We start from the raw sequence: 17,595 nt of genomic DNA on the forward strand, positions 1-17,595 counted from the left end.
GGCTATTCCCAACATGAGCCCTCTTGCAACCCAGTGCTCTGTACCTGCGGTGGGCAGTAGGGTGAGCTGGTGATCGAGTGGGTGTGTAATGTCTTCTGCTACTGAGGTTGCAGTGTGTCCAGTGGCCTTGTTGCTTAGCAAGGTTTGGTGTGGGGAGATCAAGTATCCTGGTAGCGTTGTTGTTTATGTGTGTAAGTTATGTGTGGTAAAGAAGCAGGTGGAACAGTACAATAGGATGGGCTGAATAATAATAAGTACCACAATAAGGGATGGGAATTGATAAGATTTTACTGTTACTGATGCCATTATCGATTCTGCTGATTAGTCTGATTCTTTGTCAATTCCATTATTCATTCTTCATAAATTTTCTGTGCGGAACAAAAGTGGGCCTACTCAGGCTTTTCACAGTTTTATTATGCCTGCATCTGAACACAGTGTCAAAACAGAGTTGAAAAAAGGCATGCATGTGTCAGAATGGGCAACTGTAAGAAAAACATGCCAGCATTGATAAAAAAAAATTGATAAGGTCAGAGGAATATGATTATGATGATTGGACATTTGGAGCGTTTAGAGAAGTTTGAGGATGACTGATGACTAGTGGCTCCTTTGTGGATGTCATGTGCTGGTCAAAGCCCAGTCTGTTGTGCAGCTGTGTGGTTATTGGTGAGAATGGGATGCTAAGGTGAGTGGGGACCAATTATTATTTCCTATATAACCCTGGTACTAATTTAGCTCAACAACATACGCACTACTACAAATGCATAATGTGTAATTATGCATATGACAGCAAATGCCAAGTATCAGCAGGTCGCACAGTATTCTGTTTCTGTACAGTATGGCTGGGGATTAGGTGCTTCTGCTTGGGTCTGTTGTTACGTGATGTTCAAAAACACAAAATGGAGTTTTTGTGTGCTTTGTCATGACTTTAGTCTGTCAGCTGAGGTCAGTACAGTGACCTAGTGGTCTGCATTGCATTCACAATCACAAACCTGAAGACAAAATATAAGGAAATGCTGATAAAGGATGTTCTTTCCCTACAGTATATCTAGAATTACAATGGCTTTCTGAGATTTAATTTCTGTATTAAAAAGGTCTAAATAATGGATAAAATGAGCTCACACTGAGAAGCTCTGACAAGTTGTTTCCCAGCAATCCACATCATCCAGCTTGGAAATTTTGCTGTGGAGTAGTTCTGAGATTATAGTCGACTCTACACTAGCCAGAAGCTGTTATGGCACTCGCTCATACATAGTTTATCTAAAGTTGATATCCTGCAAACTACAGTAGCACATTCAGGGGTATATTTGCTAAAGATTTGCTGACCATTTTTAAAAAACCAAACATTCTTATTTGCTTGTCTGTCCTCATTTATTTAAGTGTCACACAGAGGTTTGGTGTGAAATACAATCCAATATATGATTGTAGGTGTACCTGTTCAGAGCTGCACAATATGGCAGAAGGGAATGAAGATTGATACAAATATTATATAAAATATATACATTTGTGACTGCCGTCTGACCACTGCAGCAGAGGTGGCAGGTGTAAAATCTGCCGCACTGTTATATCAGACACATAGAGAGGGAGACAAAAGAAAAGATTCATTATAAAGTTACTCCACTGGAGTCCTCCACTCTGCGCTGCAACAAAGAGCAGCAATGCAAAATACCTCTCAGTAGCCACTGATACTTGGCTGTTGTATTATTTTAATCTAGGATTTCAACTGTTTTACCAAACATCTCCCACACTTGTCTTCCAGTCACTGATGCTTTGTTTAGCTGACAGCATCAGGCGTCCTCACGTACAGCCTTTCTCTTGTGGGATGAATGCATACCAGCAGTTCCAAAAGCGTCTTCTCTTCAACTTATATTGAGTTTAGCAGCAAAAAAAAAATCACCTTTTCACTCCATTACTTACTGTAATAACGGTAATTTGCGTGGCAAAGAAAATAGCAAGGGCTGAATTTAATATGTTTGGTGAAAAAAAGCAGAGCAACTATGGTAAAATGTATGCAAAGACGTTTGAATGATGATACCTATTTCTTGACGAGCAGTCAAAAAGATTTAAAAGAGAATAATGTAAAAGGCATTCATTTGATAATGACTGATTTGAAATAATGACAGGATAGTTATCCTTTTGTAAGGTTATACAGTAAATCATTACGATAGCACCCCTGCAGTTCGATAGCACCTGGCGCTGAATAGTCATCCCTCCATACAGGGGCAGGTCTCATCAGGTACCCCACATTGCTAGCTCTCCTATAGACTGCACAGTGCCAAGTCAGTGGCTGTATTCAGGATGCCAACTTCAGTCATTTCTGAACAGTTTTCATCTTCGTTCCGACTCATCCACCCCCAGATCTCCTCCTCCACTCCTCATCTGAACCCCCTTCTTTCCTCCTCTTGCTCCTCCAGCTCAACTTCACGCTCTCTGTGGGAGAAATAAATAAATCAGGAATGTAGGGGGCGGGGGATCTGTTTGGTTATCCGTTCACTAATGCTGCTGAATCGATGGACAGTTACCACGGTAACAGGAAGGCTGGAACCAAAAATACATTCTATACAACATCTTTAATACCTCCCCCTACGTTCAGTTTGCCGACTGGTGCATCTTCCCACATACACCACTGTGAAGTCACTTCATAAAGCAGCATGCATGTTGCTGCTGTCTGGTGTAAACAGTGTGACTCCAAATTAGTAAATTAAGGGAAGCACTACAGTACATGCAGAAGTAATATGAGTAGCACCCTGCTGTGGGAGTGCTTTAATGTGTCTGAGAATGCTTCCTCTAATGTGTAAGGAGCTCATTCATGTTAAAGAGTCAGAATTTGTGCAACAAGCACAGGATGATTTACAAAGCTAAGTTAAGGTCCACCCCATGGCCTGCTGGTTCAAAAAGCTCTTTCCTTATGACTTTGTCCTTTATCAGTTTATTCTCGCTGATTTACTCGTTGAACCTTTGTTGTACATCTTTTTAATATATAGCAATTGGTTAACTTTGTTGCATAAAGCTACCTCAGGTGCGAGCTAGCTACAAAGCTAATGTAGCATGAGGGCAAGCTGGGCCCAGTTGCTGCAGCGGGTACATGACTTTGTTATTATTTGAATCTACAGTACTCACACTGGTCCCTCAGGCTCTGGGGATGGCCCACCTCCTTTGTACACAGTGTTGGCTCGGATTACTTTGAAATGATCAGTACTGAATACAAATTACATGGCAATTTTTGTTATTAGTAACGTAATCCATTGGATTCCAGAAAATTTAAATCTAATCTGAATAATTTTGGATTACTTCAAAATCAGAATTTCACACACAAAGATTTGTTTTCCTCTTCAAGGCTCCAGTGTGTTGGATCTATTGGTATCTAGTGGTGTAGTTGCAGATTGCTATTCCCTCCTTTTACCCTGCCCTTCAAAGTGCGAAGGAGAAAAGTGCTAAAAACAGTCCTATCTACAGTTTGGTTTGTTAGTTACTGTAGAAACATGGCGATTAAACATGGTGACCTCCACGTAAGACAACAGAACATTGGTTATCATGAAAAAATTGCCATATTTTAGTGTCAGAAAGCAGTGTTTCTTCTTGTCCCTACAGTGTGCTGTCTGAATTCTGTCTGTGCAGAGTTTGACACTAGAAGGATGTTTTCACATTCATCTGCTGAAAGTGGAAAGTTTCTCTGTGCTCATTGGACATCTGATTTTAAGGGGCGGGGCCTACCAGTGTGATCTGTGACATCACCAATAGTTTGGAAGTCCATCCTGGTCCAGTATCAACTTGTACAGTGTGATGAAGAAACTTGAAGCCACCAGTGCACATCCACTGAGAATGGACTTTACAGTAAAGTAGGAGACATCTTGTGTCCAGCAGCAAAACTTTAGAAAGATAGTTGATGAGTCGAATGAGCCAGAGGAACCAGATTTTTCCACAGATGATCTGTCTCATGTACTATTGTCAGGATATAGTGGAAATTTCAATCAAGTGATTAGCACTTATCCTCTGGACACCTTGGATATCTGTACGAACAGTGTTGGGTAGTAACTGAATGCACGTAATCAAATTACAAAAAAGAAGTAACTTTAATCAGCCCAGATTACATTTGAGGAATGTGTAATTAGATTCTAGTTACATTGTCAAGGATTACCTGATTACTTAAAAGATCAGGATATAGTGAAAGTTTCAGCAAATATAAAGTTATTCTTATAAAAGTTACCTCCTACAGCTCTAATGTATGCCCAGCTGCCTGTCAGAAATGTCACTTATACACAGTGTTGGGCAAGTTACTTTTAAAAAGTAATTAGTTACAGTTACTAGTAACTTCTTCCAAAAAGTAACTAAATTAGTTACTCAGTTACAAATTATAAAAGTAACTAGTTACTTTAGAAAGTAACTATTGCGTTACTTTCAAGTCAATTTTTAAATGCTCAAATGTGACCCCACCTCCACCCCTCTTTAACGGAACTTAAAATACATGTGCATGTTCAATTATTTATGATAAATAGATAGATAGATAGATAGATAGATAGATAGATAGATAGATAGATAGATAGATAGATGTTTTGGAACTTTTGATATTTATTGTCCCTCAACAGGCCACAACTGGGCAAAATTAAATTATGCTTGTTAACGGCATACCAAAAATAAATAACAAATCTATACACTCTTTGTAGTGCAAATAAAACAAAACAAAACTTCAGACAATTGGCAGATATACTGTACTTCAAGTATTTTCTTCCTCGAAAAAGTGTAACAATATGAGGTGTTTTCAATCTAACTGAAAAGTACAATGTATAGCAAAACTAAGGAATCCAAATATAAACAGGTAATACATAAGAAATAAAAAATACATCTCCATAAAAATAAATCTCTTTCTCTGGCCATTGACAATCTCACTTCAAGAGGCTGCAGCCAGCCAACAAATAAATCTAAATTAAATGATGCTCTTTAAGCAATGTACCAAAAATGTATTCAAACAATATATACACTCTTTTTAGTGCAAATGTAATAAGATGCAGCACAACTCGCCATACCTGTCTCTTGTTGACTGACTCGCTTGTGTTGTTCGTTGTGTGTCGGACTATGCGTGCTTTTGAACACCTGCCCAACTCTACCTCTGATTGGCTTACCATGAAATGTTACTCAACCTCAGCCAATCGTCAGCATTTATGTGCTTGTCTCGTGCACTGCCCACTAACCAAGGAGGAACAGTAAAAAAAGTCTTTACCTCTCGGCTCAGAGATCTAGTTGGTCTGGTTTAAAAAAAACAGCTTCAATTATACTAACGCGCCGCATTGTTTGGCAGTAACGGTAACGGCGTTATTAAGATGGGAAGAGTAATCAATTAGATTACTCGTTACTGAAAAAAGTAACACCGTTGGTAACGCCGTTATTTATAACGCCGTTATTCCCATCACTGCTTATACAGTTATATCTACTTGATGACACATTCCAAAAACTTTGATGATTCCCTGAGTTTCCAGGTCGTAACCTGTCTGCACACTGCTGCTCCTCTCACACTTGACTGTGTCTGATTGGGCTGTTTAGTTTGACTTTTCCCAACAAATCCTGACACATCTCGCCTCGTTATCACAATTCAAACCATTGTTATTATGTGTTCTTTACAGTGTGATGTAGCATCACTGCTCATTTCCCCAGAAGCTTGATAAGCCTTATATCATATTGTGTTTAATGTAATGATTTCTTTTGACGTTTATTTCAGGTGTGGCGGGGTGCCTCCACTGTAACATTTGCTAGTGTTTTTCTTCAGAGCACTGTGGTATTGACAGTGTGGAGTACTGCTTGTTATGTAATGAGAGTTTTTTAGAGAGAAAAACAATTGGTGGTGTGCAACATGTTGGAAAAGAAAATACTACTTCTAAATTCACATGACACTACTCATACACTATGCCAAACGCATCACATCTTTAAATCTTTGTGTACACACACTACACGTGTGTCCTATTTTTCCAGGATCTTCCTTTCATTCCCAGTGATTCCTGCACATGTTGATCTCATTCAGGCAGCAGACTTTTCTCTGTTTGCTTTCTTCCTCTGCTTGTGAGGCACACCCCCCCCCCGACAGCTCAGTCCCTCCTTTGCCTGTGAGCTGCGATGGAGCTTTGCATCAAGTGAAAGCTCTTTTTTTGTTGGTGTTTTTTAAATTTCCCCTCAGAAACAGAGTGGTCTTGCCACCTCAGTGTGGTACAATCAGAGGAGTATTTATCTCACTCAGGGATGGTACCATCTCAGTCTCTTCTGATAATGCTGCGCCTTTCTTTGCTTTTTGTTTCTAATCCTTGAAGAAAATACAGTGGTAATTCCCCGGATTCCTTCATGTTACAACAAAACTGCCATGTTTTTTGCATGCTACTGTGCTCTGAGATCAGACATGAAGGTAAGGAATTCTAGTAGTGTGTGTTTGTGTAAAGGGGGAATCAGAATGGGGAGGATGTGCATGTGATTCCACGAGATGTCCAGTGAGCGAGTGCAGGCTATAACAGATGTTGTTTTATCAGTTTTTTCTGTGCATGTGTGTTCCCTGGCTCTCTTGTTGTACGACTTTTCTAAAACTTAGCAGACTATGTGTTGCCTAATAGCAGATTATTAACAATGTTGATTCGACGATGCTGTTTGATTGTTTTAACAGTCATACTTTAAACCCATCAGCACAAAGTTGTGCCCTGTAGTCACCTCCACCTTCAACCTCACTGACATAGGAGTTAATGCAACCTGCTAAGAGGGCTCAGTGTAAGCTTTGATCACTCACTACGGCAAAAAGCTAAATGAAATTAGCTGCCAGCATTATAATGCATTGTATTTTTCCATGGCAGGGTTGCCCAGTTGCTGCTATAAAATAAGAGTGTAATAAAAACAGTGGCTGTAGACAGAAATGGATGACATAAGGGTGTGTACAGGCGCACAGCACCTGATATGTTTTTGCATTCTTGGTGTTTTATACTGGCATGACTCACATTTTGCTTCTTATCCAGCCCTAAAAACACCATCACAATTAATCTGATTCTTTTCCTCCGGCATTTCACGCTGATTAACCAGGAATTGGTTTACAAATACTGAATAAACAGACTTTGTGGCATGAGCTGTATGGATGCTATTTTCAGATTTTGGATTGTGAATCTACACACGTTCCAGTGAGAAAGTATGTAGACATCTGAGAATCACAAGTGGAGCTACTCTTGTTCTGGCTTTGATTCTCAGAGCTTAATGACACTTTCTGGGAGTGAACAAGCACCGACCAGCAGGTAATATAGGTTAAAAAGCAAGTATAAATAACCTTATGAAGAAAGTTACATCACAGTGTTGCATAAACATGATATGTTTGCCAAATCTCTTAAGCAACTAATGTCAAGAGAAAAATGCTCCTGAAGATAGAACGTAAGCTGAAGCCACACTCAAACTGACATGACAACATGAAGACATAGTGTTATGTTGATGAGAACTTTTGAATCTGAAAATGTCCCAACTTTCCCACAGTCTGTAAATATACACATATCTGGCAATCACTTTTTGTGTTCCTCCATCTAGCATCGCCACCATTACTGCAGTGGCGAATCATAGTGACTGTGTGACAGCAACATGGGTAGTTGGATTGATGACTTTAGGCAGTGGCCTCCAGTAAGTGATGAAGCTACCTTATATGGATGGCGATCTTGGTGTTATTTACATTTTTACATGTAAGTGACATTTGTCATGACAATACCCAGAAATAGAGAAAAAATTTTACCAAGTGACCGTCCGTCACATATCAAGTAATGTACTGTGTAATACCATTGCTACCTAGCATAATCAATCAATCAGTCGATCAATCAAAAGATTATTTTGTGAATGGCCTGGCATGCGGACATCTTGGTCCTCTGCCCACATAGGGAATCTGTGTACAGTGTATGGTCTCAGACAGGGACACTCTTCATAAAGTAAAGGCTTGTGTGTTTCACATTCAGTTCTTTTCCAAAGTTGAAGCCTGCCACTACTGTTGCAGCAGCTGATAACTGCACAGCTTCTTCCCCATTTCCTAGACATCGTTGTAAGAGTAAGAGTAACATTACAGTAAAGTAGAAAAGAACAAAATGTTTAACTCTTAGGACAGCTTTGCATTTAAACGCTTGCATTCTGTAGGGAGACACCACTGCAGTAATGAAGACTTGTTTACTCATGGAATAATATACATATACAGTCCAGGTGTGCAGTAGGTAACCATACAATATCCAATACACAATTATACTACAAGTTATGAATTATTTTTTAATTTACTATATCAGTGCTTTGTATGAACTTTGTAGTTCCATGACCTCCATATTCAATTTTGTGATTTGTTAGGTTTAAATGGTTGTGTTGCTGCTTTGATCCAGTTACACAAAGTTTCATAAATTGTTTTGTCAGTAAATATTTAATAAGTGATAATTGTTTGTAAAATTTTATTTGGCATTAGTAAATAGAAATGATTGTTGACAGTGTAATTTGTGTTATAGAGGCTATTTTGAATGGTCATAAATACAGGTGAGCCTCGAGACTTTAGATATTGTGAGAGTATGTTTATCAAGCGTCTCAAATTTCTCCTGACGGAATCACACTGAAGGTTAACCTAGGACTGAAACACTCTTACGTCAAAACCAGACTTGAAGCTTCCTACACCAACTTTCAGCAGGAGGAGGACGACTCCTGGAAGAAAAGTTAGATTAGATATTCAAAGTTGCAAGTAGAAATTATAATGACGTATTGTAGTTTTTCCTGACAGCTGTGGTTTGGAGTTTTATACGGGATAAAATTCAAAATGGCAAAAATAACACTAGACCTTACTGTATGCCTATAGGAAAATAATCATGGTACTGATTTCTCATTGGTAACAGTTACCAGTTTGTACCAGTTACATAGTAGGCTGTAAGGTTGTAAAAGGCTTTAGGGAGTTACGTTAGGGTTAACCTAACACAGTTTTTCCACCAACCACTAGATAGCAGTGTTGTAAGCCTAAAATGAGAGCTATGACGTTGGATGTTACATTGACTGTGAGCAATACAAATTCAGATCCCACCGTTCTGCTTTCATAAATTTGTTTTCTTTTTTTTTTTTTACTCAGATTGTATGCATGGTGGTGTGTTCTTGTGACAGTTTTCATAAAATTAGACTTCAGAAATTGCAATAAATCGCCTTGATACAATATCACAATGTATCGAAATATATTGAATTGTATCCCCTGTATCGTGATATTAATCATGTCCATTTTTAAAGGGATCCCTCAAACCTCTGACCTCAAGGTATCTGAATGAAAATGGGATCTATGGGTACAATGCGTCTCTCCTTTGCAGACGTGCCCACTTTATGCTAATCCCGTGCAGTTTTGGGCAAAAATCAAACAGTCTTTTGCATGTGGTAAATATGTAATTTTCACCTTGTGTACTTGAGTATTTCTGCAGACTGAGGTCCCTAAACAGTACTAGAATTGCATAAATTGGGAATGACGGAAATCTGAGACACATGACAAGTACAAGCATCATTGTAGACCTTGAACCTAATTTGGTTAATTCTACAGTTGTGAGGTGATGAATCATCACATTTAACAAGTTCTCCATTCCTTTCCCTTTGTTGTCTGCTTCCTTCCACAGCAGAGGGGCTAGACTCAGCAATGTTCCCATTCCAATTCCCTGCCTCCCTCTTCACTTTCTAAACTGTCTCCATGAGCCTTCTCTGTGATCAATAATTGATTGATCCATTGGCAGTGTTTTGCAGTAATTTCTGGTCAAACCCACAATAATCAGTAATGCCGTTTGGGATACAGATGTTAGTTTGTGTTGTGATTTTTTTACCCCCTCCGCTGTTCACTGTGGAATCTGACCTGCAGTTAGTAGTCATGCTGTATTATGTATCACAAGTTAACAAGGAATTAAACAGGTTTATTCATACACACTGACATCTGATGCACTTAAAAGAAAGAAAAACTACAAAACTAAAGAAAACACTGTAACTGTAGCATTTCTGTTCAGGGCTGTTCACTGCAATTAGCATTGGCTATTTGCAATGTCTAATCATATGCAACTTGACCCCAGCACAATCTGACCGTAAAGTGCTTCAGCAGTAATGTAGTCTATGAAACAACTGTACAAAATTGTACAGCACCATTAGTATCAGCCTTAATAGCTAGGATGCAGTCTTATAAGGCATGTGTGACTTCATGCTAAAAAAGATTCAATTGACTGCTTAGAAACATGAAATTGAGCACACAGACTACATGTTGATTTAATGCAGCTGCGTTTCCAGTTATTTTCACAGATAAGCCGTTAAAAGTCTGTCAGCTTGTGAAGCCTGCCTGTTACAGTGACAATAGTAGGGAGTTTTTTTAGTATACTTCAAACAGTAATTTAGCACTTGACACTTGAGTTTTAAACACCAATGAGTCTAATTCTTACTTTTAAGAAAGATTTAGCGTTGAGGGATTGCTGCAGAGTTGGAAGGATCAGTGGTGTATGTATTTTTTATGGCCAGGCTGCAGGGCTCAAAGTCAACACGGTGATGCAAATACCCTTGTCAAGTAATGCATAAGTAGCAATATAGAGTAGCATCACAGTTTAGTAAGAATTATTCCTCGCTGTGATACACATGTCAATGTAAATTGCAGGCAGTGGTCCTGGTATCATAAATACTGTATGACACAAGTATAGCTTCATGAATCTTTTCATTTCATTTTTAGTATGTAGAAATGTCTAGGACATAAACACTGCACCATTTGAATGTGCCATAAAATACAACACAAAGAATGCGCCATTGCTGTCTGAATGTTCAGTGAATGCACATAGGAGTGCACAATTGTGGCCAAAATGAGAATCACAATTATTTTGATCAATATTGAAATCACGATTATTTTACAATTAAAGAGCTTCAAAATAAAAGTCAACTTGTGTTTCGCCAGTTAAATGCTTTTAATGTGAAGCTGCAGCAGTAGGAGATGTTTGGTTTTTGTTAGCAGTAACTTACCCTGGGAATGAGACTCAACAATCAACTATCTTCAAGCCTCCAACCCAAAGCGTCTTTATATCTTTATTGGCTCTGATTGGGTGTTCTTCATCCTGGCCCGGCGGATTTTTGTACCATTAGGAGCACTAGGAGGTACGGAAGCCCTAAAGGGCCATGTATTCATATATTTTATTTCCTCCGTTTTCCTACAAATTGGTGCAGTAAAAATGCTTGATATTATGTATGTTTTTTATTCATCATGGGCGCATGAAACACTTTAATGTAACATATTTTATTTTAAATGTAGGTTTGAATTATAGCTTACTGTTCTTAATACCTTTATTCTGAAAACCGGAAGTGAATACGCTGTAAATCGAAGTGCGGCTGATTTGACCATGGAGATCGGAGTAACGGCTGGCTTGACCATACCATTGATGGGTTCTTTTTTTAAGTATTTTTTGGGGCTTTTATTGCCTTTATGATTGAGACAGCTGAAGATAGACAGGAAAGGGGGGCAGAGAGTGGGGATGACACGCAGTAAAGGGCCGCAGGTTGGATTCGAACCCTGGGCCGCTGCAGCAAGGACTCAGCCTCAGTACATGGGTCGCCAGCTCTACCAGCTGAGCTAACTGGGCACCCGCATTGATGGGTTTTATCACAGTACAGTCATATAATTAAGTTTACCGCTCATATATAATATATGTGTATATATTTTTTATACACAATATATTGTTTTTTTTGTTGAAATTATTGTTAAATCATTTAAAAAGTTTATCTACACCTTTGCATTGAAAAAAAAGAAGAACTTTGATGGTTTACTATTAATGTTAAAGTTTTTTCTTCAGTGGACAAATAGGCAGAGTTTACCATTCCCCTAATGTAGCATTAGGATACAGTTAATACCATTAAGCAGACAATGCAGCAGCTGTACTGACACAACTTTGTACGAGATTTACCTTGGCCAGTTAACATTAATTATTGTTTTGTCTGTTCTAAGCAAAATTAATTTTTCTTTGGGGACAATAAAGAACATCTAATCTAATTTACTAGCTGCTGATTGTTACTCCACTATGTTATGTTCATGCAAAAGCACAATGTATGCAAACTTTGCTCCCATAGACCAACATAACCCTCCAAACTTATGCTAACAGACACTTACTTAACTGATCACTTTCTTGTGTTTGTGTTGGAGTCAAACTATTTTACGGTCTGGTGTGTGTGTGCGTCACCCCGGGAAGCGTCCGTGCTACAGCAGAGTCTGGCCAGCCTGTGGTTCCCTCTTGGCTGAACTCCCTACAGCGGGGCGGGGTGTGGGAGGGAACTTGTTTGCCGCAGTTACCGATGCAGCGATGGGGAAGCAATTCATTGCTGCCCCACAACACTGACAACGCTTGCACACACACACACACACACACCGGCACAATGAGCAGCCAGTCTGAGTGCTGCCAGAGAGCAGGCAGTAGTTTGATGAGAGGAGAGCACTTCCCAGCTAGGGAGATAGCAGGTTGAATCTCTACACATATACACACACAGTTACATACACAGGCATGCAGGAGCAGAAGGAAAAGAGCGTGGAGGTAAGGAAAGACTTTAAGGCCGTTCACAGTTTAGAATTTACAAGTGTTACATGAGTGACAGGGAGAAACTCCAGCTGTGTATGAGTATGCATGTGAGTGTGTGTTTGTGTGTGTGCATAGGCATGTAAGTGTACATTTGCTGCCAGCTCACCCTGCAGTCTTGAGTGGTAAGGAGCTTGAACTCTAGCAGAGAACTGCAGCAAAGTCTATTTTTCTTCCAGTTCCTTTTCAGTCTCAGCCACCTCGCTCTCTGCTGTAGTTTCCTGCTCTCGCTCTGCCTCACGTCTTACCACACCGAGGTTCAACTGTACAGGCTTATAGACGGAATCATTCATATGTATAAATCTCAGTGGTGATGTACTGTAGGTCATTTTTTGTGCCAGAATATGTTTTATTTGTAATACAGCTCAGTAAAAACCAAACACACACAAAACAGCTGATGTTCTAAGGAGGGATGTCCATCTGAAACAAACATTTCTTCATAATTTCTTAACTTATTGACAGAAAATGTCAATATTGATAATCTAATAATTGCTTAAGTCTTGTATGATATAAATAGAGCTGTGTATTGGCAAGAATCTGGTGATATAATATGTATCACAATACAGGAGCTATGGTTTAACATATTGTGATATATTGAGATACTGTAGCGCAACAAAATATTGCTTCTTTTTTTTATCTTACTTGTGAAAAACTGTCATAGTGTACCCCCATATGCATACAATCTGATTTAAAAAGTTTACTTTTATGAGACCACTATCTAGCGGTTTGGGGTTTAAACAAAACATTGTGATACAATATTTTTCAGTACTTTCTTACACCCCCTGGATGTGGAACTACCAAACGATGGTAATAAATTAGTGGCCTAGGTGCTACACACAACCCCAGCAGTCCTTAATGACGGCTGCTGTGGTACTGTTGGAGGACCTCACTGATGGGACACAGTTGGTTAAATTGCACTTTTTCTTCTTTGTCGTTCTCCTCATTGACAGGTCTGATGAATGTTAAGGGCAGGAACAAGTATGGATATGCCAACTTCTGTCTAAGGGTGTTTCTATTTCCATGTATTACTAACTGGGGGAGTGGAAATGTGCGCCCAGTTCAATGACTGAGATTTATAAAACAGAACCATGCCTATATGCGGCTTTATAAAAATATGCGTATTTCTCTGTGCATACACACAGTTTTAGTCGTAAATATAGAGTTTTGTGCTCTGGTTGTCTCTTGTCCATTGGCTTTAGTCACATTGCAGTTGAAAAGCAGTAGCAGTTTTTGTTGTTGTTGTTATGGCACTTCATACTTTGTCATCTGCTGGACATTATGAATGCTGTCCTGCCTTTTTGTTGTGAAGCACTTTTTATTAAAACACTTAGTAGTCCTGTTTGTTATATAACAAGACACTGGCTTTCATCTTGACAAATCAGAATCATTCTGTCCTTTTCCAAGACAGCTAGAGCTGTTAGTTTGTGCTTGGGAACGATTTGTGATAACGAATGGAAAAGTATGTTGACTCCACTTGTTTTTGTCCCAGGGCCTCCCTTTGTGAGAGCCAATAAAGTGGCCTCTAGCCCATTCATGCTTTCTCTCTCTGTCTTCCTCTCTGGCTACCTCTCTGTCTTCCCCCTCTCTCTCTCTGGCTCTTCCTTTCTCTTGTCAGAATGCAGGTATTGTTCAGAGGGAAAGCCCCTTGGTTTTCTGGGCTGGATGTAAGGGAATTCAAGTGGTAGAAATGTGGGAGAAAGAGAAAGGTAAACCATTACCCCCAGCCTTTTAGCAGTCTTTGTCTTTCACCGAGTTAGAATAATGAGGAACTAACCAATCTTCAGTTGGTATTTAAAGAGACCCAAACCTTGTTTCTTTGTTTTTAATGTTAAAGCTGCAGTATTTAATCTATACAAAAAACTTTATTTCATTATTACTGAAATTTTAACTGTCAGTCGTACATGAGACAGAAAGTCTGTGAAAAAATCAGGTTCGTCTGTCTCGTTCTAGTGCTCCTAATGGCATTTGCAAGCTTGAAGATATTCAGATATATGTCATATTATTGGTTTGAATAGAATATTTCATGCTTATGTAAAATGTAACATTTTGTTATACAGGAAGACAAAATGATTGGATTTTAAAAATAGAAAGTTAGATTTTTTGTAATTTTACATTGTTAAATAGAGGTACAAAGGGTTAAAAGGATGCCTTTACCGTTTCTAATCTGATGACTCACAGCTCCATCTGCTTTGCCTCGCTCTCTCCACCAAACTCTGAGCGAAATCTGTCACTTCGTCATGTTGTTTCACTCTTTAACATCAGCATGATCAGAACTTATTTGACTGAATATGCTGCTCAACTCCTACAGACACTGGTCATGTCATGACTTGTTGACAGTAGACTCAGGGCCTATTGGCGGATCTTTGCTGAAGCTACCTGTATAGCAATAATTTGGGACGCATCTGTCAGTCCATCAAAAATCATGGCATCCTTATTTTTGGAGGTAATAGCAAATTAATAGCTTGATTGTACCTTTGTAGTACTGTAATAATGTAAATTACAGTGAGGATTCATGACACACTATGGCAAGGTGTGGTACCTTGATTCCCTGTAATGTATAGACACACATGACATGCATTTCATTAATGTGAGTCACTGTGTGAAAGAACATGGCTACATTCTGTTGTTGCGTAACCACAACCACTTGTGAGACAGTGTTTATATTCCTCTTGAATGGACATATTTGTAATTGGATCATTAACCTAGTGTGGGGGAAGTGTTGTGTGTAAACATCATCCATCAGCTACTGAGTGGGTTCAGTTTACAGTTCGGATTCCACATTCTATTTGTCACTGAGTCATGGGCTGTGTGCTGGTGGAGGTTTCATCTGGAAACGTGCATCCAAGATTCATTTCAGTATAAAACTGTGGATGTAGATGGCCAGTGCTGACTTTGGGCATTCTGTTGCTTGTGTGTCATGTTCTTGCTGGAACATACTTAAAGTAGGAATGAATCCTGTGATTGCAGCATTTAGCCTTGTTGTCGACTTCTCAGAAAACAGAAGTGAATTATAAAGTGTGTAGCTGCGGCCAAGTTAGCAATAGGGATATGTTGGCGTCCTATTTTCACATTACTTGAGATATGGCCAAGATATCCACCTGCAAACGCCTCAGCAGCAAACACACAAAGAGGAGTTGCAGATTAGAATCCTTACATTCAGCAGAAAAGAAAACAGATTCATCAGCCACATTGTATTGGGGAAAGTCAAGTCAATTGTATCAATATAGATCACAATTTTTTTGCTTCAAGGGGTTTTACAATATGTACAGCATACTAACCCTAACTCTAAATCTTAACAAAAATCTAGAACAACCCCTTATCAGGGGAAAAAATGAAAAAAAAAAAACACTCAGGAAGAGCTGCAGAGGAGGGATCCCTCTTTCAGCGTGGATAGACATAAAAGTTCAGACAGAGAAGCTTGAACTGGAGTTGACAGCCTTGAGAGGAGAGAATGAGAATGAAGAATGAAATTAGCTCTGGTTTTGTCCCTGTGAGAAACTTCTCAAGAAGTGCCCAGTTGCTGATTCCTGATTCACAGGGTTTTACCAAGCCTTGTAACCTTAGAACTCTGGGGACTCTCAATACCTGCAGTCATGGATGACAGTGTGTAAAAAACAACAATGAAACACTTGAGTTTACTTACTGTTGAGTGTGTGGCTTGCATTTGGCAAGTCCCTTTGTGCACATTTGTGTCACAGATTCAATTCTTCTTTCCACAATCATCTATGTATTGCATTACTACATTCATTTCCATAGTCCATACAGTTGTGCATGTGGCATTGAAGTTATCAGGATACCAAATAATAGGCATGGAGGTGATATCAAACTAAATGACTGATAGAAATAGGAACTGACTAAATACAAAAGAAAAGGCAGAACTTAGAAGGGATGAGAAATAAGAAACAGCCCTTGCTACTAGTCTTCCCTTACTCGCCTCAGATTTAGTTATTTTTTATGAAATGTTCTGTAGAATTGTTTCCCACAGGCTCCCTGATTAATTAATCCTCACTGACCTCAGTCACTGTTTATTAAAGTGGGCTATAATTGGATTTTTAGTTCCTGGCTCTCTCTGTTCCACACAGTGCAAAATCCTTAGTGTTACAGTTCCATCTAGTGGTTCAGTTCAAATAGCACCATACTGTACTATATGCTGTAGATTTATACTGATGAATCAGGATGCCAAGGTGTCTGGAAAGCGCCTTATACTGCAGCTACTGCAGCTGTGGTATGTAGTCCTCAGCTACAGTACTGCACAAGTGCTCAGTGGCTCTCCAGAATTTTAATGATCTCATCCTGTGCAGCCCTCCTGCAGGCTGAGGACTAATGAATAGTCATGTGAGAGAGACGTTGAAAGACAGACAGAGGATTGAACCAGCTATAGCAGGGTTACATGTTGTTTTTTGTATTGAGCCAGAAGGAGAAACAGTAGGCTTTTACAGTGCTGTATCTTGGCTCCAGAGAATTTCATCAATTTTGCACAGCCAATTGGGGAAATTCAGTGTGTAATCATGCTGCAGATTCTAGAGAAGTAATCCAACATGTAGTATCAACCATCAAGTATCTTAAACTGAAGTAATATAACATAATATTATTTTGCCAGAAGAATCACATTGTTTCCAGAGCTGGTTCTCAAACTATGGTTCATAGTGGTACATGAGCTGCCTCTAGTAGTACATGGAGGAATCTCTTAAATGTTTTTTAGAAATTAAATTAAAAAACATATCATACTATCAAAATACTACAGCATTTCCAATGAAAACATTTTAAATGTAATTTAAAATGAATGTAACATTTATGCATTTATTCTGCTATGTTGAATGCTTGAATAGGTTCCATTCAGGATTCAACAACAGTCAAGAATAAATAATCTTATTAGGAATAAAGCTGCCTCCTGTGTGAGCTGTCTGTAGCTGGACTGGGTCGGCATATGCTGCTGTATTTTAACGTTGGTCATAAAGGAGATAACAGAGACCCTGATATTTTCTGAGGTGGTACATGGTGTAAAACGCTGACAAACACTGGA

The 17,595-nt window shown here is 39.1% G+C and overlaps 1 protein-coding gene and 1 long non-coding RNA gene across 36 annotated transcripts in view; one reads left to right on the forward strand and one right to left on the reverse strand.

Annotated features, from left to right (window-relative positions):
• The window catches only part of dlg2 (discs, large homolog 2 (Drosophila)), a 219,563-nt gene that overhangs the window by 58,186 nt on the left and 143,782 nt on the right, over positions 1-17,595 (forward strand). Inside the window, exon 1 of one of the 35 annotated variants that reach the window (XM_051401488.1) lies at positions 12,416-12,530. The exons of the other annotated variants lie outside the window; for them this stretch is intronic. Within the exon in view, the coding sequence (XP_051257448.1) occupies positions 12,501-12,530 (30 nt within the window). The 5' untranslated portion in view covers positions 12,416-12,500. Of the gene's footprint in view, positions 1-12,415; positions 12,531-17,595 lie in introns of those variants that run through there. 35 annotated transcript variants of the gene reach the window in all.
• LOC127364253 (uncharacterized) overlaps positions 1-17,595 on the reverse strand; it is a 115,907-nt gene that overhangs the window by 36,603 nt on the left and 61,709 nt on the right. The gene's annotated exons all lie outside the window — the stretch shown is intronic.

This window comes from Dicentrarchus labrax, unplaced genomic scaffold (genome assembly GCF_905237075.1).
Source record: "Dicentrarchus labrax unplaced genomic scaffold, dlabrax2021, whole genome shotgun sequence".
NCBI classification, from domain to species: Eukaryota; Metazoa; Chordata; class Actinopteri; family Moronidae; genus Dicentrarchus; species Dicentrarchus labrax.